Below are 23,204 nucleotides of genomic sequence, written 5' to 3'. Positions count from 1 at the left end.
CCCGACTTTGATCAAGAGTCACTGAAACCCCGTCTTACTTGAATCATCTTCAAATATGCTCTACAGCTGTTCCTTCTGCCCTCTCTGCTCCCCTGCATCTACTTCCCTTGAATCAGAGATTTGAAGATTTGTGTTTAAACCCTTGCAGGACCAGACCATCTGGTCTAGCAAATACCCATTTGAATAACCTACAGAATAAAGAAAGCATTGGTTTCAGTTGGAATGGACTCTCAGGATCATCAAGTCCAATCATAACCTAACCTAACTCTAGCACTAAACCATGTTCTTAAGAATCTTGTCTAAATTATGATTATGTTATAGAGTCGGGTATTTACCCAGGTATAATAATCACTTTAATAACATAAGTGTGTGCAAAAAAAGTAAAGTGAGACAGTTTTATGGTTTGACTCAATGATCTTGAGAGTCTCTTCCAACCAAAATGATTCCATGATTCTATCTATAAGCAGAAATAAGACGGACTACATCTAATGCCACAGGGATTAAACACTCCAAATACTGAAAGACAACAGTCAACAGTGGAAATTTAAGAACCAACATAGAGTAATGGCAGCTGAATCACACTGAGCCACGAAATCCCTCTGAGAGCAGTTTACATGAGCACCTGTAGATGAATTATATTATTTTCTTTTTCTTTTTTTTTAATCTATCCAAAATTACTTGGTCTGCACATGCATGTTTCTGTACATGAAAATAATCCTCTGAGATATTTAGGATCAGCAGAATGTTGCTTAAGCCATCACAGTGAATTTCCTGGTTTTGAAAGTCACACAAGACCTCATGTTGATAAGAATTAGGTTTTTAGCCACAGCCGCTATTATCTTTTGGTTTACCACTAATTATGTGCTTAGCATGTTATGTATTCTAATAAAAGCATCATTTAGACTTTAACTTAGTGATATAACCAAAGTAATGGCCTGGAGAAACAAAGCCCACGCCTCCGCTGGTCCTCCTGGAGAAGACCAGGATTTGCCCTCTGACAAATGTCTCAGACCTCATATAATTGCCCTACACACAATACTTGGCAATAACATGATCAGGCAGGTGTTTGGCACTAGCACAGCTGGAGAGCAAAGCTACAATAAGGGGATGATTTTAATCTTGTCATCTCCGCTTTTCAGAGGTGAGATAACTTGATTCTATCAACACTTAGGATGTGAGCTTTGTCCTTATGTAGTCCACAGCAGTGATTGCACAGACTGCAGCTGTTAGAAGTCCAGCATCTCTGACCCAGTTTCCTAGCACTGGTCCATATGCATTAAAAAAATCAAGGAAACATAAAACTTTCACAGCCAGAGTGAAAAACAAGAGTACATGTTCATGCAGCTATTGCAGTGCAGCAGGCAAACAGGATCCACATGAATCCTCTCCTTCCAGGTGTTCTCCTATCTGGGAAGGGTTTAATTTCATAGGCTCTCTTCTTTTTTCAGGAGTGTAGATGGCAACTTACATTTCAGGCACTTGCATCCCAGCTCCCTGTGGTGCTGGCTACTGCTCTCTCAGAGGCACTTCTGATGCCTAGACACAGACGTGGTACTCCATCCCCACGTGCAGTAGTGTATGCAGATCACCTGCATGGCTGATTCCCCCCACTTATAGTCCTACCCCTTTCTGCTGCTGAAGACTCACCTTTGCACATGAAGGCTGATTCTGAAGAAGATCTCTTGTGTTAGGGACAAATTATACACAAAGGCAAATCACCAAGGTGTTCAGCTCCAGTTCCAGCATGATAGCCAGTAGCCCTAGCATTGTGCACAGGGGAGTTTCCCAAATCAAGAGAACCTCATGGGAGCAGAGAGACTTGCCAGGAGCCCAAAACTTGCATGACAGTAGCTGAGGAGCCCTATGAGTAGCCAGGGGCAACAGTAGATAAGCCCCTATAGCATAAAAGAAGCCCCTGTGAAGAACTGGTGACCAGGCTGGACAAAGAGGATGCAGTGGGGCAGCAAGTTCATGGGACTCCAGAGAGGTTCCAGTCCACTGTAAGCTGGCAAATTTGTCCATAAAACCATGGAGAAGGCTTGTCTGGGAGTTATTGAAAAACACTTGAGAGACAATGCAGTCATTGGTCACAGAGAGCAGGGTTTCACGAAGGGAAAGTCCTGCTTAATCAACTTAATTTACTTTTATGACAAGGTCATCTATCTAGCTGACCAAGGCAAGCCAGGAGATGTGGTTGGATTTGGGTTTTAGCTAAGGTTTTGATACTGCCTCTCACAGTACCCTTCTGGATAAAGTGTCCAGCACACACCTAGACAAGACCATAATATGTTGTGTGAGCAACTGGCTGATGGGTTTGAACTCAAAGGGTCACAGTACATGAGGTTACATCAGGCTGTTGGCCATCCACCAGTGGGGTTCCCCAGTGCTCAATTTTAGGGCAAATGCTCTTGAATGTTTTTACATATGATCTGGATACAGGAATCAAATGTACATTAAGTAGGTTTGTTGATCATATTAAACAAGGAAGAGCTGTGGACACCCTCAAGGGTAGAAATGCCTTACAGAGAGATTTGGATAGACTAGAGAGCTGGGCAATCACCAACTGTATAAAATTTAACAAGAGCAAATACAGGATTCTCCACCTGGGACAGGGCAATCCTGGCTACATGTACAAATTGGGGGATGAGAGGCTGGTGAGCAGCCCCATGGAAAGAGATCTGGGAGTCTGGGTTGGTGGCAATGGTATGCCCTGCCAGTCAAAAGGGCCAACCATGTCCTGGGCTGCATCAAGCACAGTATTTGAGCCAGCTGAGGAAGGTGATTGTCCCACTCTGCACTGGTGTGGCCCCACCTCAAGTACTCCATGCAGTTTTGTACTCCTCAATATAAGAAGGACATCAAACTACTAGAACATGTTCAGAGGAGAGCAACCAAGATGGTGAGAGGCCTCAAGGCCAAGACTTAGAAGGAGTGGCTGATGCCACTTGGCTTGTCCAGATTGGAGAGGTCTGAGGGGGCACCTCATTACAGTCTACAACTTCGTCAAGTTGGGTAGCAGAGGAGGAGGTGCTGATCTCCTCTCTCTGGTGACCAGTGACAGGACTCAAGGAAATGGAGCAAAGTCACATCAGAGGAGTTCAGATTGGGCAGGCTGCACAGAGGTTTGAGCCATCTGGTCTAGTGGAAGGTGTCCCTGCCCATGGCAGAAGACCTGGAACTAGATGATCTTTAAGGTCCCTTCCAACCCAACCCATTCTGTGTTATTAGGAAAGATTTCTTCAGTGAGAAAGTGGTCAGTCATGGAACAGGCTCCCCAGGGAAGTGGTCATTCCACCAAGCCTGTCATAGTTCAAGGAGCATCTGAATGATGTTCTTAGTCACACGATTTAGTTTTAGGTAGTCCTGCAAGGACTTGATTTTCCCTCATCCCTTCCAACTTGAGATACTCTATGATTCTATTACATAGTCCCAGGTTCTGTTTTTAATCAAGACAGCAATGTATAGCTGATATATCTTTGCTCTCCATCAGCAACAGTACTGACACTCAGTCATTGGGCAGACATGGTGCACAAACACTGGGTACCAAACACACTTCTTCTAGAGATGAAGACGAGCTGCCTTGGCTGGCAGGAGTACCAAATACACAAAACAAGCTGGTCATAAACTCAGGCATCTCTGTGCCTACACATTCATTTGGGCCAGCCAATTTTTTTTGGCTATCCCAGTCAAAAAAGTTCTGCACATACTGTTGGGTCTTTTTATTTTTTCCCCTCCAATCCAGACTTGCAGACCTATTTTTCTAGGCATGACAATAATACAGATGGAGTCATGTTTTCCGACACTTTTCTGCAGACATCAAAACACAAGAAAACAAGAACTTGCTTCAACTGCAGCACAACTCACATTGTAAACATCATGTTTCCCATCAGACTGCTGACTCTCACCACCTGCCAACCATGAGCTGTTTTCCAAAGGCTGAATCCTGAGTCTCAAAGGCTAAATAGCGGCTGTCAGTGGGAGGACTGCAAGAAGATGGATGCAGAAACGTGTGCTTTATAGCCCCCATGCCTCTAGCCTGTCTCGATAATATTTCCTGCCATGAGAAACCCTCATTTAGATTGTATTTTCACGTCGTACATTACCACTATATGCAATCAATATAGCATAATCATAGGAAGAACAAATGAGCAGATGCAATGGCCATAAATGACGTGTTCTTGCTAGTGTGGCATTCTTCCTTTCAGACCACAACCTAACATTATTTTAAATTCCCTGAGTGCTTGGGTAGCCACAGACCACCTGGAAAACAGCCTCACAGATTCTTAATCTTATTTTTGGTATGAACCATGACTTCTTTCTTAATACTTCCATCTATCTCCTATACCCTCCTGTCAATCTTTTTCTTTTTTTCCCCACAACTTGAAATTTCATTTCGGTGATGAGGAAAACACCCACAACTAGGTGTGATATAAAGGCACCGAGAAAAAATCTACTTCACTCCAGTCTAGCTCTGCAGCCTCATTTTGCTGGGAGGAATGGGGAGTTTGAGGCCAGAATTTCGTGGAAACTGACATCATTTTTAATGCAAATTATTTCAGTCATGCTTCTCTTTTTTCCCATTGTTGATCACCACTGAACATATTTTCCAAGACAGATAACTGAGCAATTTTCAGTAGTTATTCTGTATCTTCAGTTTTAACCTCAAAATTTTAACACCCTGTCCTTTCTAATATCTACAGTAAGAAGATACCCTGCCTTTTGTCTCTCTGGTTATTAATGAAAATATCCAATGAAAAGAAACAGTGTGGCAGTCTTCTCATAACCCAAATTTAATCCTGTTGAAAATTCAATAAACTCAAAATTATACTTTCTCTTTATTTTTCATCCTTCCAGTCAGCTACTTTACTGCATTATCCTCCACAAACTCCCTGCTGCTTACACAAAGCAAAGATTATGATTTCAATTTGATAGCATTTTGCATGGTCAATGCACAAAGGAAACTCAAAGAACAGAAGGGAAAAAGCAATGAACACTTAAAAGCTTCTCTGCAGAAGGCAGCGTAACGTAATATAAAAGTTCTCTACAAAGATCCAACTGCATCACATCTCTTGCATCCTGTGCACTCCAATAGCAACCTCCGAGCTACAGAAGGCAACAACAAGTAAGTGACTATGATTTAATTAGTTCAATGAAGGATTAGATCTTACCTTTTCTCCTTTTTCTCCTCTGCCATAGGCTCTGCCCTAGAAACAAAAGTAAAAAATGAAAAGGTACATTTGATAGCAAGGATGTCAAATGATACTATAATTATATATTTTGTGTTTTCCTTGTTATATATCTATCTGTTCATGCATATATATATTACATCTATATATTGACACACAGGTCATAGGATAACTACTATAGGGAACATATTTATTTTTGAGCGTGGTTCCTTGATAGTAATTCTGTGACAAATTAAAATATAAAACCTATCCCAAATTCTACTGCAGTCAGGAAAACATCTTATTTTCTATTTCAGGCAGAGTCTGATATTACATTTCCACAATCAAAGATGTCAACAACCCTTATTAGGATTAATTTTATGAAGGGTTAAAAATATTATCGCATAAATCTCAATCTGGCATTTGCATTAATTGCAGCAAGAGAAAGCTGTATCTTGGTCATCTGAATGTAAAAGAGCTGAGAGATATTTGCATTTTCTTTGTGTTCAGTTGCCTCATGCTGTCTCCATTGGATGTGCAGCTGTGCTAAAACCAAGTACTCTCAAGTCACATATTTTAATTAGAAGGCCAATACTAAGGCAGTTATCAGGTGAATTCAGGGGTGAACCTATCCATTCCTTCCCACCAAAAATACACCGATGGGTGCCAAAAAAACCCAGCTTTTCCTGGGACAAAGGCCCAGCAAAGGTAATGTATTCAATATGGCATTTCAACAGTGAGAGCAAGTTCTCACCATAAAGCAGAAAACAGCTACTTGTTTTTCCAACTCCTTACAGAAAATCATTCTGATATTTCTTACTTACTGACTCTCCTTTTTCTCCTCTGAGTCCAGGAAGCCCTTGGCTGCCACTTTCTCCCTTGATAAAGAAAGAAAGTGTGTTAATACCACTGTGTTAATTTATTCCTTTCATTTCAGACATAGAAATAACAGATGACATTTCCTCTTAGAGCTCCCTGTTGGACTGACCTCTGAAGGGTACCGTATTAATGTTTGTATTTTGTGTTTGGCTTTCCGTTGCTTTGACTTTTTGTGAAGTAACACAAGGGTTTGCCTGAGACTGTGGACACTTCTGCTCCCACCAGTCTCTGCAGTCAAGATTTCAGGTTCTGCCATAGGACTGGGTGTACTTCATTGCATTTATACTGACTTGAATGTCCAAGGTCTCAGACTGATTTTATATTCTATTTTTCGTATTAAAATACTGCTAGAAGCCTTAGGAGTGAACTGGCAAGGCAGAGAGCTTCCTCTTGTGAGGTACTTCAAAAATCCTTATTTTCTATTAAGCCAGAAAGGACTTGGAAAGCTGGTTTACATAAGACCTAGAGGGAGCACACCTAAAATGTGGAAAAAATAAACCTGTAAATAGTGTCCAAGACTTCAGAACTGTTAAAAAAAACAAAAAATCAACCCCCAAATTTCCATTTACACTAAATTTTCATTATCATCTAACTCCTCCCTTCCCTCACATTTCTATATGCAACACACACAGGAGTCACTTTCCCTGCTTGCTTCAATGGAAGAGAGGGAAGAGAACACAGCATAAAGAGACAGTTGAAAATATATAGATTATGATGAGTAGAGGAATGGAAACTGGAGAAGCAAATATATAGGGAGAAAAAGAGAAAAATGTTCAATCAAAAACCAAGCAAAACTTTTTCTTCACTTGTCTTTTAAAAAGGACATGGGTGAAAGGGGTAAAGAATCAAATCTCATCAAGCATAATTTTATAAATATTAACTAGATACAGCACTAAAAGCAGTGCAAAAAACAAGTGTGGAAAAAAAAAAACAAACCTGCAAATAATTTTTCACATGCCACTCTGCAGCCATAGGACTGGAATAAGGACTAGCTGAGGATATACCCGTTACTAAGACTAGTTTAAGGATATATAAGGTTCTGCCAGCAGAATTCACTTCCTCTAGCATCAGGAGCTGCCAGAAAGCAGAAGGCTCTGCCCACACACCTCCACCTGGCTCCTGCCTGATTCTCACCCTAAAGGTACATACCAGAAATACGCTGTGCTGAGCTCCCCATCCATCACTAACAAATACAGTGTCCTTACCTATTTATACCTCCTATTGTCTTTTGTTTGTAGGGTGTTTAGGCACTTTGGACTTCAGTGTAGACATCAAGCTGAAAAAGTCTCAGACACAGAGCAGATCCTTCCAGTGCCACAGCAGCAAGAAGTCAAATGACCCTAGCAAACGCCAAATCTTCCCACATGGACCACAATAGGAACTAATTTTGTGGCTCCATTCAGTTTGTCCTGATCTATGCCCCCAAAATGTGCTTGGCTGTACCAGACACTGAAATATTTGTTGAGATCATGCTTTCTTTTCCTCAGATAAAGACAGGGTTTTGAAAGAACATGAAATATGAAAGTTTCTTTGTTTAACCTTTATCAGCTTTTTGCCAAAAGAGAGAAATCTCACAGAGCAAGTAGTGTATGCACAAAACCAATGTCACGGTCAATTCAAGTAAGCTGTGGCAAAATTAGCAAAAGTTTTTTATGCAACCATCTCTTCTAACTCACTTAAAGCACATCAAAACTCCTTTCTAATTTAGAGAAAAAAAATGCATCCCGCTAGAACATGTCTAACACACTGGACTTCACAGACTTCCCAAAGGCAGGTAAGCAATGTCATTACTATCATGTGGACAAAAACGGATCTCTCAGAGAAGTAATTTTCTCAAAACCTGGATCAATGGCAGTGCTGGAAGAGCAGAATCCTGTTGACCATCAGCCCAGTGCCCCAGCAAGCCAGCCTGGCTGCCTGAAAATAATACAGCATGCAGAGCTGTGATTTGTGTCTATAATTTATCAACAGGACCCCAATTCAGGCATGTTAGCCAATTTTTCCATAGTTGTTTCCCATCTCACTCTTCTCCAATACCATCCCTTATTGTATCTCCTTCTAAAACATGCACACTGTGTCTCCATTCATTACCCAGAATTTGGTAGCATAGACAACTGAGGCAGAGGTGCTTATCCCTGAAGGATTTTATTTTCACTTTTTCTAATAACTGCAACCACTCCTGCTTTGTCCTGCCTTTGGCGACTTATATTAGAAACAGAAACTCATTATCTTCCCATACTAGTTATACACTTCAAATATTTCCACTGGTCAGATGGTACTGTAAGAAAAGCCTGTCCCAACCTCCTCCCCTAAAAGAAGGAATATGCTGTGGGAGCTCAGGATGGCAAAGCCTGAACACCAGTCTATCTTCAACTCAGATAGGTAAAATCTACATTCACTTAACAGACCTTCCAACTAAACTTTATTTTTTCAAGAAAACAAAAAGAACCATGTAGCCAATATTCTTTCTTTGAATAAAGAATGAAAAAGCCTCCAGCAACTACTGGTCTATGATAAACAAAATAAAACCAAACGCCAAACTGTCTTAGCTTAGAGAAGGAGCTTCACAGTCCTCCTGCCTTTGTGAACCTCCTGAAAGATCCCTGTTTGGGGGAAAAGGGTTTGTTTGGTTATTTTAACACTGACTTATTTCCCTATCAGTATCCCCTGGTGGGACTCATTTCTCACGTGACACCCACCAGCTGTGTGTTGTTTTTCTGATACAGCTGAACCAGCTGCTTTCCTGAATTCTTATATGAATGTATATTCTCACACAAGGCATTTCTCACTATCAGCCTGTAAAATAATTTTAGATAATGCTCAAGTATCTCAGCCTACCTAAACATCACTTGGGCTCCAGTTATTTAGGGTTAGCTTTCAGCTTTGCAATTCATGACAAATAAGAGATGCTCAGCAGTGATGACATCTATAGAGAAAAATTAAGAACTTTGACTCAGAGTCCTGATGCCACTCTGTTTCCACATTTCTCTGATAATTTCTTTCTTTGTTCATTTGTTTACTCTCACCTGCTATTAGTCAATTAATGGCTGGTCTTTTCTTATGCTGTACTTGCTTGTTAGTTTGTTTTAATTAAGAGTACAGTGGAGATCTTATGATGTATTAAGTGTTTCTTGAAGTCCCGGCTCTTGGATTCAGGTAACAAATGGAAAACTTTGATATTTGTTATCTTAATAAAGCTTTAAAGCCCTCCTCATTACAAGAAAAAGCTTTAAAACACAACCCTTGCAACTTAGAAATGAGGAAACAAGTTGAATGATCCTAGAATATATTATGGACACTTACAACCACATAATGCAGAAGCCACTTGTATTTTTGTGGGGCCTTAGTCTTTCCTTAATAAAGTATCAGGTGGTAATATTGGGGAGTTGCAAAGAGCATACACTTTCTTTATCATGGCCAGCATTTTAGCCTGAGTAGCTTGATAATGTTGCAGAGAGAGAGAAGGAGAGAGTTATCAGTTCCTGCACACAGAGACTGTGACAAGCTGGTCCTTGGCAATAGCAATGCAGGAACTGCTGTCAGGAGTGTTACATGTTATTTAATCACAACTTCTTTGCAAGTCAGGAGCAAAATCTATTACTTGCCTTATTTAACAGATAGAGAAGCTAAGTCATTTGTCTCAAATCATCACATTTGTACCAAATTGTCGTCAGAGCCTGGATTTAAATGGCATCATCCCCAGCTCGCTGATACTGTGATCTGCCTCAGCTGTATACAAATCTCAGACCACTGCATCCAGGGAAAAGCCACACACAGCTGCAGAGCTCTTCAGCAACCCACCTGCAGGAGTGGGACAGCCATTTCAGGATCTGTTAGGAAAACCTGCTGATGCTGTTTTTGGATATATGCTATTTTGTACTCAACTACTACCTCCTGCATCACAGCAACGTGCAATGTTACACTGTACAGACATCCTCACCAACACATGGACCTTGTCAAAGCAGCAAAAGACAATGGGATGTTGCTGCAGGGTGCCTTTATTATTATCATCATCGTCCTTCTGCAACCTCATGGCTCTGCCATTCTTCAAAACACCCCATCATTATTTAAGCTGTCACATATTAAAATAGAAAGTTGCTATTTATATATGCGTGGAAGCATAAGGAAACATCTTCTGCAATTTTAGTCAGGCACATCTGAGCATTAACAAGCCCATGTTCTTTCATGCCAGCAGAAAACATACCCCAAAACACATCTCCCCATCATCCAAAACTTCTCCCTGCATACAGCAAACCAAGTCTTGCCAAAAAACCCACAACACACTGCTGAGGACGTCTCAACACATTGCTGATGTCTCTTCTAAGAGCCAGAGATTTCTCCTTCCCCCCCCCCCCCTCAGCGTTTCTTAATAAATGAGCAACCTTTAGTGGAATGCAACTAGTTTATTCACCAACAGGTATAAATTCAGTGACTGAATTTGCAGAAGTGATTCAGATGGAAATAGGTTTGAATAAAAAATGTTCCCAAGCATGGAATAGAATCATAGAATCATTTAGGTTGGAAAAGACCTTTAAGAACATCAAGTCCAATCATTAACCTAACACTGCAAAGTGCACCACTAAACCATGTCCCTAAGCACCTTATCTACACGTCTTTTAAACACTTCCAGGGATGGTGACTCTATCATCTGCCTGGGCAGCCTGTTCCAATGCCTGACAACCATTTCCAAGAAGAATTTTTTCATAATATCCAGCCTGAACCTTCCCTGGTGCAACTTGAGGCCATTTCTTCTTGTCCTGTCACTTGTTCTTTGGGAGAAGAGCCCAACCCCCTCCATGCTCCAAGCTCCTTTCAGGCAGTTCAGAGATCAGAAGGTCTCCCCTCAGCTCCTGTTCTCCAGCTGAACCCCCCAGGTCCCTCAGCCGCTCCCATCACACTTGTGCTCCAGCCCCTTCCCCAGCTCCGTTCCCTTCTCTCAACTTGCTCCAGCACCTCAAGGACTTCGTTGTCGTGAGGGGCCCAAAACTGACCCCAGGATTTGAGGTTTGTTCTCCCCAGTGCCCAGGACAGGGGAACGGTCACTGCCCTGGTCCTGTTGTCCACATTAGCACTGATAAAAGCCAGGATGCTGATGGCTTTCTTGGCCACCTGGGCACACACTGGTTCATATTCAGCTGCTGTCAACCAACACCCCCAGGTCCTTTTTCCACCAGGCAGCTTTGCGGATGATCTTCTCCAAACCTTTTTAATTATGCACATGGTAAAATTGGGAACCACCAACAGCACCAGCTTTCACCTCTTCAGAAATGTTGTGAATCTTTGTTTTGTTCCCGTACAACTGCTCGCTCTAAGTCAATTGTCTCAGAGCTCTATTCATAACAAAGCAGAGAAGGAAAACGTGTGTATGTTGAATTCACACAAATGCAAATCAAAGAATTTTCAAGAAAATGCGTAGTAATACAGAGATTGCACTGTGAAATTTGAAGGAGATATCACAACCACAATCCTACCCTGCTATCTAGGAAGAAGAATACTGAGGAAAGTGGTCTATATTTAATACCATGACTCAGACAGTCTTACTAAGGATAACAGATTGCAGCTTATCCTTTAGCCTAATCTCAGGAAATTTCATAGACTGTGGCTGGGAGGCTGCTACCTAACCTATGGATATATGGTACTGATAAGCAAAGCACAGCACAGAAGCAGCACATGATTTTCCAGGAGACATCTAAAAGCTGTGCCTGACCTGGTGAATGACACTAACTTGTAAAAATGCCAATTTAGAAGCTACTGGAAAAGACTGTGGAACAAGATGATGTAAAGCAGGAACAGAGAAGCTCAAATGCCAGCCTAGAGCAAAGATACAAGATGGCCAGAGTCTCCTGTAGTCCCAGACTCATCCAAAACTATCTGAACTCAGTCATGTGCCAAACTGATCCTTTTCAAAATCTTCAACTCCTGAAGTTACTCTGAAACTTGTTGCTGTTTTTATTAAACAAATGAGTTAGCACATATTGCTGACCTTTTGACCTTTAGGACCTTCAGGACCAATTGGACCTCTTTCCCCCTAAGACAAAAACAAACAAACAAACAAACATGATTAGTCGGACTGATCTTCTCATTATATAGCAAAACAGAGGGCTCAATCCTACAACAACTGAGGACAACAAAAGCATTTTTAGGTTTTAGTGGAAAACAGACTAAAATTGACATGCCCTGCAGAGCAATGACAATGAAACTGGCTTCTCAGAGGTCCCAGTCACAGCCAATATAAGCAAGCACACTGCTTTTAAAAGCTATGAGACTTTTTCAGATGCCTATATTTAGCTCCAGAATCTCTTCCTTTTTATTTGAAGAAGGATGCACACAACTGGGCTGGATAAGAATAACCACTTTGTTTTCAAGGTTGTTACTAGGACTACTAGCATGGTCAAAATCACTGAATCAGGTAAAGAGAAAACACTTTTACAAAGTGCTTTCCACCGCTAGGTCTTAAAGTGCTTCACAAAAAAATACAGCCCTTTAACTCACTTCCACAGTGTCATACCCCTATTTCCAAACCTATCCAGCACGCCTCAGATGAAACACGCTCATCTCAACACTCACCTTTTGTCCAGCAGGACAGGAGCAGTTGACAGTCTTGAGGTGGCCAACTTGCTCGTTGCCAACAGTGGGTCTCACTTCCAGGGGAGGTGCTTCCGTCAGGACCGTGACCTGGCACTACACCCAAAGACCCGAGGTCATGACGAAGCTTTTGATGGTAGAAAGCTTATTCTTCCACTCGCTTTAGGGAAACTGCATAGGCATTACCGGCTAACGCAAAGCTAAATGAGCCCTAGTGAGGAACAAAATCCCGCAAAAGCCATTCGCTCAAGCAACAGGGGAAAATGTGGCAAAATGAACGATGAATCCCTTTAACGAGAATCGAGGGGAGAAGAGTGAAAGGAGAGTGGAAGTTTCTAATGAGAGCTGGGCACAGGAAAATAAGCAGCAACTGGTATCGTTTCAGCTCTTCCCAAATAAAACCAGTGTGAAACATGTTGAATATTTAATGCTGAATTTCTGTTGTTCCATCATTACTTCAGGGTTATGTTTTCCCTGACAGTTTGACAAGGAAAGAGTAACTTGGAAACTTCAAATTCCTCTTACTCATCCCGCTGCAGTGGTCCTCTTCTGGTGCTGCTACATTACCAATTATACAGTTAGGTTTTACTCACTATCATTAAAAAAAATGATAATGTCACACTGTCATGTATTCCCTGGTTTATGTAATAGATTTCAATGAAGAGTGTTCATGTGAAAATGAAGAAATGACAAAAAGAAGCTTACTGGTCCAGAGGGAATGTCACAGCAGGTCTCCAGCTCAGCATGGCGAGAATCACAGTAAATAACCATCCGCTGAAGATCAAACTAGAAGACAAAGTGAAACAATAGTCTCAGAGACAGTAAATTATTAAAAACTGTGTGTCCTTTTGCTTGGATACAAACAGTGCAGATGAATACAAACAGAAAACAGATGGAGCTAACTTCATAGTGATTCTATGGATCCTGTAGTCAATATCTGCCTCTCTCTATCAATAATGGACCAATATCTCAGCATGCTCCAAGAGTGCTGAACTAATGAGACCCTGAATATGCCTATTGAAATTCTGGTGCAGGTTGTAAAATAAATAAGGAGGCATACTAATTCCAATGTCCTGGCCAATTTCCTGTCTGAGAAGACATATTCTGATGACCTCTATCTTTCCTAGAATTTTGTCTAGACATAATTTTTTTTTCCTGTTATGCCTTGCATCTTCTGACCATTTACCCCTGCATAAGAAATGTTATTGGCACTTTTAACATCCGCATTCCATCCATTGCGCATGTCTCAAAACACCAATCACACATAGATCATACTGGGTTAACACTGCTACTGGACATGCATCCGCAGGTCTCAACTTCAGTTCAACTGGAGCATGAGTCATTTACCAAGTATTCTCTCCAAGGAAGTGAGAATATATCATGACTATTCTGAGCTAACAAGCTTTTTTTTTTCCCCCTGTCTCTTCCTGTCATAGATGGAAACATTCATAATGCCAAGATCAGACAGCAAAAGACCTTTGCATGTGTAGTTCAGCACCCAATTTGATGGTATTCGTGGATGATTTTGTCTCTGATTTTAACTATGGCACATTTTGGGACTAGACAGAAAGATGAAATGAATTTCTCATTTTTAATCCCTATTACACAGATACCAACAGTCTCACATAAAAAGACAGCAAGCCTTGTACATGGTGAGAAGTAACATTTACGTGATGCTTTTTCAGGAAAAGGGTCAATTACAACATAACCCCCCCAAAAAAAACATTCGCACTGTGCAACCCAACGTTGAACATTACCCCAGCTCTAATTGGCACACACGGTACTTACATCAATAGGGACACTGTCGTACAAGCGTTTGCCAATCACAGTCTTCCCTTGAATGTCAATATTTTCCCTATCTTCAATAGGCAGCATCTGCACCAGTCTGCAGTCTATGTAAAGTGAGACAGCCTTTGACTGAATGCTGAGGGCAATTTTGTGCCAGCTGCGGTCAAAAAGATCACCGACTCGTGCGTTTCGGAAGACAACTCTCACAGCGTCCTTGGTGAGCCCGACGGCATTGTACTCCAAAGCTTTGTTCTCTCCATCCAGTCTGATTGAAACCTGCAAGAAGACAGAAGCAGTTTGCTAATAAAGTACAAAACCTACTCCTTCCTCCTTTGCCTGCTTTCCTTCGTGACTGACACCCCAAAGTCAGGGATGGTACAGCATATGGTGAGAAGCCCAAACAAAGAGCAGGGGACAGAGTTTGATGTGTGGTATGAAGTTTGACAGGGAACCTACATCTGTTCTAGTAAATAAGACAGGGCAGAGCACATGTTTGGATGTAGACCCATGACCATCTAAAGCCTTCTCTTGTGAGTACAATCTTTGACATGGTTTCAGCACATGCCACTCTGATGCCTCTCAGGCAATGCCTGGGCATCTCCCCAAAGGCAGATGGGCAAAACTGAACAGGTTTTGGATCCCTCTGTCCTGTGCACTTCACTATTTCCCAGCAACCTCTGTGCTCTTTAGTCCCATCATGTCCTCAACTGTCTCATGGGGCAAATGCCTCATTGCATGGTATGAAACCAGTCTGCTGAGCTGTAGCACTGCTCACACTTTATTTCAGATGCTTTGAACATAAAACTACAGCTACATCCCCATACACTGTGTTGCAAGCTATGGACCAAGCTTCTGAAATCATTATACCTTTAGTTGATTTACAAATTGATTCCCTCTTTTACCAAAGTCAGGCAGCTACCAGCAAGCAGCAGGGAATGGAGCAAAGTGCAGAGCCAGGGGAGCAAACAGTGTGTCTGCAAGCTGCAGGGCAGGAAAGGAGCTTGACCACATTGGCAGCAAGCTGTGTCTGATGTAAGACCCAGGGTAGGCTGACTCCACATCTGACCCAACATCTCCAAGCAGCTGAGCACCATGCTGGGTGAAATGCCAGCTCAGATCAGTGTTAGCTCAGACGTATCTGCAGCCTGTGAGCTGAGCAGGTCTGCAGCGTAGTGGTCAAACTGCTACTGACTGCATGAAACAAGGCTCATGAGGATCTAAGGAGCTTCTGGCACCACAGTTTAAGGAACTTTTGAAAATATTGCTGAGACTCTCTGAGTGCTTTTTGCTCTCCATGCCTAAGCAGCTCAGATTTCCAGCTGTCTCAAAGAAATGCCAAGGGATATGCATATTCTCACTCCGCAGGGAGCAGGAATACATGTTAGCACAGTATTTCATTTAACAAAGTGCAGCTGATAATAACTTTCATGGTAACCTTTCCCCATCATCTGAAACTCAGCTAAGTCCTCAAGCTGCACCTATCTTTCACTGTGCGTTCCCAAAGTCCTTTTGAATACCAGTCCCAAAGTGGCAATATTGCATTACCCGGCTCTGTCAGCTTATACTAACAGCCCATTTTAGAGTCATGGGTAATGTCATCAGCACCATGTTTGTACTGAGCAGAAAAACATACAGCCCATTCAAACCCCTCCTTTCTCAAGCACATTAAAACCCCAAAACTACAGCATGCTGCTAAGAACATGCTGTATAGGAATTGACAGCCCTTTATTAAACCCCAGTGGTATTTTTCTTCTGAGAACCTGAGACTGCTTGACAAAAAACATTAGATCAAATTCTGCAGCAGCCAGGACTCAGTGTTATGGAGCAACATTAGGTGTTACGTCCAAGTCATAAGTAGGCAAACTATAATGCTTTTGCATGATAACGGGAAATTCGTACAAAAACTTGACACTGCTCTGTAGCACATCTGCATGTCTATGTTTTTCCAAACAGACAAAATATTTTCCCTAAACAGAACCACCTCAACAAAACAACCAAAAACTCAAAAGTGGTTTCAATAGCAAAGATGGTATATTTTCTTCCCACTTTCCAACTAACACATCTATCTGCATGCTAACAAGAACCAAGGTCTATGCAAACCTTCCTCCTGGGTTTGAATTAAAGGTAAAGGATTTTCAACAAAATTAACTTAAAGACAAGCAAAGGGATTTTTACTAGTCCACAAGGAAAGAGGAGTGGGAGTTTGCGCCAAGAAAGCTGGTCCATGTAGCAAAAGAGAATCAGGGCTGTTCTTGCTGGCTGCAAAGGGCCTCGTACCTGTGGTATGCCATACTTGTCAATAATCTGCCAAATATACCAGTCTTCTTTCCTGGAAGCCTTTCGGAATTTGAAGGTAGTTACAAAGGCATATTCATCAGGCAGACCCTGTGGAAATACATCCCTGGCAAGGGGAGGGGGAAAGAAAGCAAAGGTATCAGGCTTAGCAGTGAAGAACAGAAATTCTAAAACTTTCTGCATGTCCCAGCAGCACTTCCCAAAAGTATTGTATAGTTCCTACAAAACTGCTATTTGGCAGCCTGCAGAGAAATGAACATGAGCTTGTGCCCTCCAGGCAGTTTTGTCCTTAAGGAGGCCTCTTATGTTCCTATGGTGAAGTTCTCAAATTAAATAAGAAATAGTGAAAAACTGCAGTCTAGTATCCATTATGTCAAAGCAGTTGGTTTTCACCTGATGCTTCAGTTCATGCAATCCGTAAATCATTCAGTTCTTCTCTAGATGCACTGGAGGTCTGTGACATCTGACAACGGGCAGGAACACCTGAAACCCTCCATAAATGTACCAAACAACACTGTGCAACAAATATTGTGATATTTGCCACAAAACTGGTACTGTATCTCATGCTTGCCCAAGGCAGGCATTCCTTGGTTGATGGTGTGGAAGAACAAAAGAACCTTCTCAAATCACACATTACAAACACATTACAAATGCATCAGGCAGAAATTTACCCCATGTGACACCATGATCCACATGGAGTCTGATGTAACCAAAACCAGCACTGTTTGACTAAGCTTATAATGCCTCTAAGCCATCTCTTTTCCCATCCAAAGAGTCCCAGTTAACTTTATTGTTCTTCATGTCCAAGACAGCCTGCTCTTCTGATCTAAATAGGCCATTCCTAAATATCATGGACAGCTGAGCAGTCAGGCATAAGCACCCCTTAGAAAACAAAGCAGAGCAGAGCAGAGCAAAGCAAAACAAAGCAAAGCAAAGCAAAACAAAACAAAACAAAACACAACACAACACAACAAAACACAACAAAACAAAACAAAACTACAATGGCTGCAATTAATGAGTAGCGAAGCAATGAAGACCTCTTAAGGAAAATTTGATACAGTCCGTTACTATGCAGAAACTGGCACAGAGAAAGGCAAACAAAAATAGCTTTTAATTGCCCTTAAAGCAAAAATCCTCAAAATTTCCAAAATACTTTGTTTTGCAATTACAGCAAAGGTTGCAAACCAGTCTTTCCCAATGCCAAAATATTCAGTCATCTTTAAATCTGTGCTTTGAATTTACTATCTTTTCAGCCAAGTTAAAAATTCAGAAAACTGTGGTTTCACCCACTACTGTGGCTTTTGCTATACAAAATGTCCATGCAGTCTATGCACCATTATAAGCTGGTCTTCAAGCTGAGGACACAAGCATTCTCGGAAGTCTTCCAAAACAACAGAAAACTGAATCAGGCTCCCACTAGTTCCTTTATAAAATCCTTTCCTTAGAAGAGCAGACAACACTTTCTTACATCTTGGTACTAGGTATTCACCAACTAGCCCTCCCTGGTCACATATCCATCTCACCCCAGCATCCATTTGTCCCATGGCACACAAAATAGCCAGACGCTCCCTCCTTTCATTACAAAACAATAGTGTGTTGATTGTCACTCTTGTGGCAGAGATGCCATAGAGAATACAACTGGCAAGACTGTGGCACTGATAGACACCAAGAAACTCTACAGGATGTTTGGCAAAAGAGAGTTGAGTAAGCCGCATCAACCCTCTCAAAAGGGCAGCCTGCCAGGTCTCCTTCATCATTGACATGCCTTAATGCAAATTTCATGTCAAAATGGCTTTGTACACTCCTTGTGTCCAACTTTGTCAGAGAAGAAGATGCATGTCTCAGCTTTTAACATCACTGACAGTTTTGGCTGTTTTCCTCCACCCCTTCCAGAAACTTCAGCAAAGTGGCAATGTTGACAGTTGAAAAGGCCCTGCTTTCTGCTCCATCCTCTTAAACAAAAAACACAGACATTTCTACATGAGAGTTCTGTCAGTGGGGACATTCCCCTATGGCTCAGCTCTCCAAACTCTATCATTTCAGCACACATGCCTAGTGCATTTACCTTCACTCACTCCTCACCACCTATCTTTACCGTCATAAATGGGTTTAATGAGTTCCCTCTCTGTCCTACCCTTCAAGATTCTGATTAGCATTTTAGGCACCGACAGCTCTATTGAATTACTCTCCAAGGTAGAGCCCACCACCAACTCCAACCTCCTACTGAATGAAAAGCAAGCAGATAAATGGTTCCTTTTAACCCAGTGGTGGCACAAGGTAGTGGAGTTATAGCTCTGAGAGTCCTTTACTCTCTTAATTATCCATTGTACTTTTGCCATTGTCATATCAACAGCAGCAGGGCACATGCTTTCAGTGCTGCCTTTCTCTAATGTTTTTTTAAGGTCTGTATATGCAGGTGTGCTTGGTTCCAAGTACAAATTAAAGGCAGTGGCTGTAACTGTGGAATCACTGCTTTGCTGAGTAGGGAGGTACAGGAGCATGTGGCTGAAATTACTCCTCTAAGATACCACATTGAGCCTTGGGCCTGAAAATCTACAACCAAATCTGGAAAAGCCAACTGCTGGCCTCTCTGCTAAGATAGTTTTTCTGGATATGTCTGAGCTGGGAATAGGAGCATCACCATGTGAGCTTAAATTCAGAAAGCATTTTTAGATGCTCGGGGCCCACAGAAATGACTAGGAGTTAGGCACCTAAATATCTTCCTGAGTCTGGCCACATCACACAGACGCTGAAAAATGGCCCATCAGGTAGATTTAAACTGATAGAAAGCTATAATGACCTATTACCTGTCACACTCAACCGATTTTTGAAGGTACCAAAGAACTGGCTGCAAGTCCCCAAAAGAGAAAGGCTTCATGCCAAAAGCAAATCTAAAGACACTCTTGTTGCTCTGAAGCTATGGTTGAAAGCTGCTTCTGGAGTCTTTGGTTCCTGCGTCTTTTACAGAGATGCTTTACTACATAAATAACAAAATTCTGTTTATGAGTTTTCATTTATTTCCTCACTAAAAAGTGATCTCCACCTAGAAGCTCAGCTTTACTTAGGAATCCAAGAGCAGGAACTGCTGTCCTCAGAAATGTTTTATTTCCTTCTTTCAGCCAAGGCTGAACTGAACTGATGATCCATATTATGGAGCATTGCTGGATGCCTGGTACCTACAGGGAGCTCTCTGCCAGCTCCTTGGTCTATAATTCAGACAACAGGATGGATTGCAGAAGATGTTGTTATAAAACTCGAAGACAAGATAATCCCCAAGTGCTGCAGGTTAGTCTAAGAGTTAATTAACCCAGCTACAAGGTTAGGTGAATCACAGTTTCTACAAAGAAAACATTATAATAACCAGATAGAAGACTCTTTTAGCCATTGCCCATTTTCAATATATAGATTCTTTCTTACATGCTTTTGTTTGACATGCATCTGTGACAATAAGCATGAGATCTCACATCTGTAATAATGACACAATGAAGAAAAATAGGATTATTATTTCTCATTAAAGACATTGAATGTGACAACAATCACTGAGGTGCCTGCATTTGGTGAGGAAGGGAATCATTAATGATTTGGGGAAATTTGATCACTTTTAGAGCAGCTAAAAACTGCTAATATTGAGTGTAACTCCTTGACTATTAGTGGTTGTCATGTCTGAAACAAGGCTGGAGAAAGGCTCTTATAATTACAAGGTGGGGGGAAAGGTAAAAGGAAAATAAAAGGCTATAGAAAGATTGTCACAATGCAGAATCAATTCCACCCATACAGCCCTAGCAAATATTTCTTTGGCTTCTCTTTCAGTACTTCAGAGACCTCAATGATGGAATAGATACAACCTCCTTGCATAATTTCTTTCTGTGCTTCACTATCCTACATGCTGCAAAAAAAGTCTATCCTAAATCTCACTTGCTGCGATCTAATCTTCCTGAAACAACTTTGTTTTCCACAAAGAAATCTGAGCAGACAGAAAGTCATCACAGCTGGTTGGTCAGGCTTCACTCCCTCAATCTTTCTGGGAAAAAAACAACAGAAAAAACAATAAAGTACTTTGACTCTTAATTTGAAAAAGGCATGCAAATGGACAGCTCTCTGTAATCTGTGCTAACATATTCCAGTGCTTAATTAGATTCTTCTTTGAAAGCATGCCTTTCTTCCATGCTGGTTTTTGATGTCATTAATGGATAGCCACTACCCTTAGCACCAAAGACCTTTTACACAGCTCTGGTTCCTCAGAGGTTCTTGTAGAGTGCAACAGCCACATTTGCTACGCACTTCTTAATTTTACCTGACCACACTGCACTTCTTGAATTTCTCGCTGTTAGACTTGTTTCCCAGTTATTTACACTTTCATTCACTCCATTCCTATCTACTGAATTATGGAAACAAGGATTGGCCATAGCATCCCAGCAGTGGTGATTGAGTTGCCTGATATGGAGGTAGTCAGCTCATACTTGACAGTTCCTGCTTCTACGTCCTGGGATTGCACTAGTCCTATTTGCCACCCAGAGCTCAGATTCAGTAGGTCATCATTCCCAGAATTTCGTAAGTGCAAAGTGGACTTCTTCACTTCAAGGGCTTCTTCCTATGTAGTCTTGGTAGTAATGCTTTACAGTGGTTAAGCGTACTACTACTAGGTGCTACAAGCCTCAGCAATAAGAGGTTCTACCCAGAGACTGCTGCGAGCCAAACAAAATAGGTTTATTCCCTTCCCCATGCACACTAGTTATCTATATGCTACTTATCACGATCAAGGTGTCTTTAGTTGGTTGGTTTTCTCCCAGAACATGAATTTACTTACCCTGAGACTTGACATCATTTATGGACTTTAAAACAAACAGTTTTCCTTTCAGTACATCATATTTGAACTTTTGTTTTGGTTTTGTTTTTTTTAAAGACTGTGTTTTTATACGGAGAAAGAGGGAGAGAGGACAAGGGCAAATAAATCCAGATTGGCTCCAGAATGAAAAAAATATTGTGAAATCAAGCAAATGTATATCACAGGACAAACCCAAAGAGGCAGTGAGCTGAGCAAAAGAACTAAAACAGAATAAAAAAAGTAACAACCCTTATCCATAAGAAAGAAAAATAATTACTATTGATTTTTTAAGCTGGAGTTCAAACCAGCACAGAGAAATTTACTGCGAAAATGTTAATGATGACAATTCGATCTATGGCTCATTGTTACTCAGTGAAATTATGCACTCGCTCTTTTCAAGACTAATGTTAGCGGAACTCAAGTGACAACCCAAGGAGAAACTGCTCTGATAGACTATGACACAACTGGCAGCCTTATGTTACAAAAGGTTCCAAGGAGTGAATCCATGTTGACACAGGATTAGAAATTGCTCATTCTTTTAGGAGGCCAAAACCCATATTAGCTAAATGATAACAACATCTACTAGGAGCTGGTCTCTTGTGATTAGCAAATATATATTTCAGTGGGACTGCTACCAAATATTATTTTTAGAAGCTACTTAATCAACTTAAAGTTCTTTTGTGGATTTCTTGATACTGCTCCTCACAATCATCAAGATAGACTGAAAACAGCTCATACTCTGCCAGGATGGGGCTGATAGTTGGTGCAGAGACTCCCAACCACATTGTGTAAATTCTGTGCCAGCAGAACTGAAAGAGCTGATCAAAGCAGCAGTATACGTGTAGGTACTAGATAACTACTACAAGGTTAACCTGGAGAAACTAAGTTATGTAAAGCAGAGGCTCAAATGAAAATGAAGTGAAAAAACAGGCTACTCACTCAGTTTCCTGAACAACAGGGAAGCTTCCAAGTCGCACGTAAGCACTCTGAATTCCATTTTCTTTCATTCCAAAAATCTGTTTCACACTGAATGATTCCATCAGGTCAAATCCTGTCCATAACAGAAGTGTAAATACAAGACACTGATCAGGCAGCGGGACAAATCTTCAGCTGTACTTAGGTATTTATCTTAGCCCACAAACACAGCACTTCAGAGATTAACTTTGCTCTTGCCGGGAAAAGCCAGAACAAAATTCTGACCCAGTCTAATCTGCTTAGACCAAAAACTCAAAATCAAACTTAACTTCAAACTGTGTCAAGTTCTGGAGAGATTAGAGTTCTCCAGAAATCAATAGTTACTGTTTGCATTGACACATCATCCTGAAAATGTTGTATAATTCATTAATCGCTATGCAGAAAAAATGCACAGGTACAGACCAAAACACTTATTCATAGAACCGTAGAACCATAGAATCATAGGATGGTTTGGGTTGGAAAGGGTCTCCAAAGATCATCTAATGAAACCCCCCTGCCGTGGACAGGGGCATCTTTCACTAGATCATGTTGCTCAAAGTCCCATCCAACCTGATCTTCAACACTTCCAATGATGACACATCCACAGTTTCTCTGGGCAATCTGTTCCAACATCTCACTACCTTCATCATAGACTTTTTATTCCTTATCTCCAGTCTAAATCTACTCTCAGTTTAAAACTGTTGCCCCTTGTC

At 41.3% G+C, this 23,204-nt stretch overlaps 1 protein-coding gene across 3 annotated transcripts in view; it reads right to left on the bottom strand.

The window, feature by feature from the left end:
- The window catches only part of COL22A1 (collagen type XXII alpha 1 chain), a 232,188-nt gene that overhangs the window by 122,883 nt on the left and 86,101 nt on the right, over window positions 1–23,204 (bottom strand). For all 3 annotated transcript variants that reach the window (XM_071803774.1, XM_065831575.2, XM_071803775.1), the window contains exons 5-12: window positions 22,477–22,588; window positions 16,695–16,818; window positions 14,418–14,693; window positions 13,335–13,415; window positions 12,612–12,725; window positions 12,028–12,072; window positions 5,990–6,043; window positions 5,169–5,204 (exon numbers count right to left, since the gene is read on the bottom strand). In XM_071803774.1, coding sequence (XP_071659875.1) covers window positions 5,169–5,204; window positions 5,990–6,043; window positions 12,028–12,072; window positions 12,612–12,725; window positions 13,335–13,415; window positions 14,418–14,693; window positions 16,695–16,818; window positions 22,477–22,588 — 842 coding nt within the window. The remainder of the gene's footprint in view (window positions 1–5,168; window positions 5,205–5,989; window positions 6,044–12,027; window positions 12,073–12,611; window positions 12,726–13,334; window positions 13,416–14,417; window positions 14,694–16,694; window positions 16,819–22,476; window positions 22,589–23,204) is intronic.

This window comes from Patagioenas fasciata, chromosome 2, assembly GCF_037038585.1.
Source record: "Patagioenas fasciata isolate bPatFas1 chromosome 2, bPatFas1.hap1, whole genome shotgun sequence".
NCBI classification, from domain to species: domain Eukaryota; kingdom Metazoa; phylum Chordata; class Aves; order Columbiformes; family Columbidae; genus Patagioenas; species Patagioenas fasciata.
The sequence above is the reverse complement of the archived record's forward strand: the minus strand, read 5'-3'. Positions and strand labels throughout refer to the sequence as shown.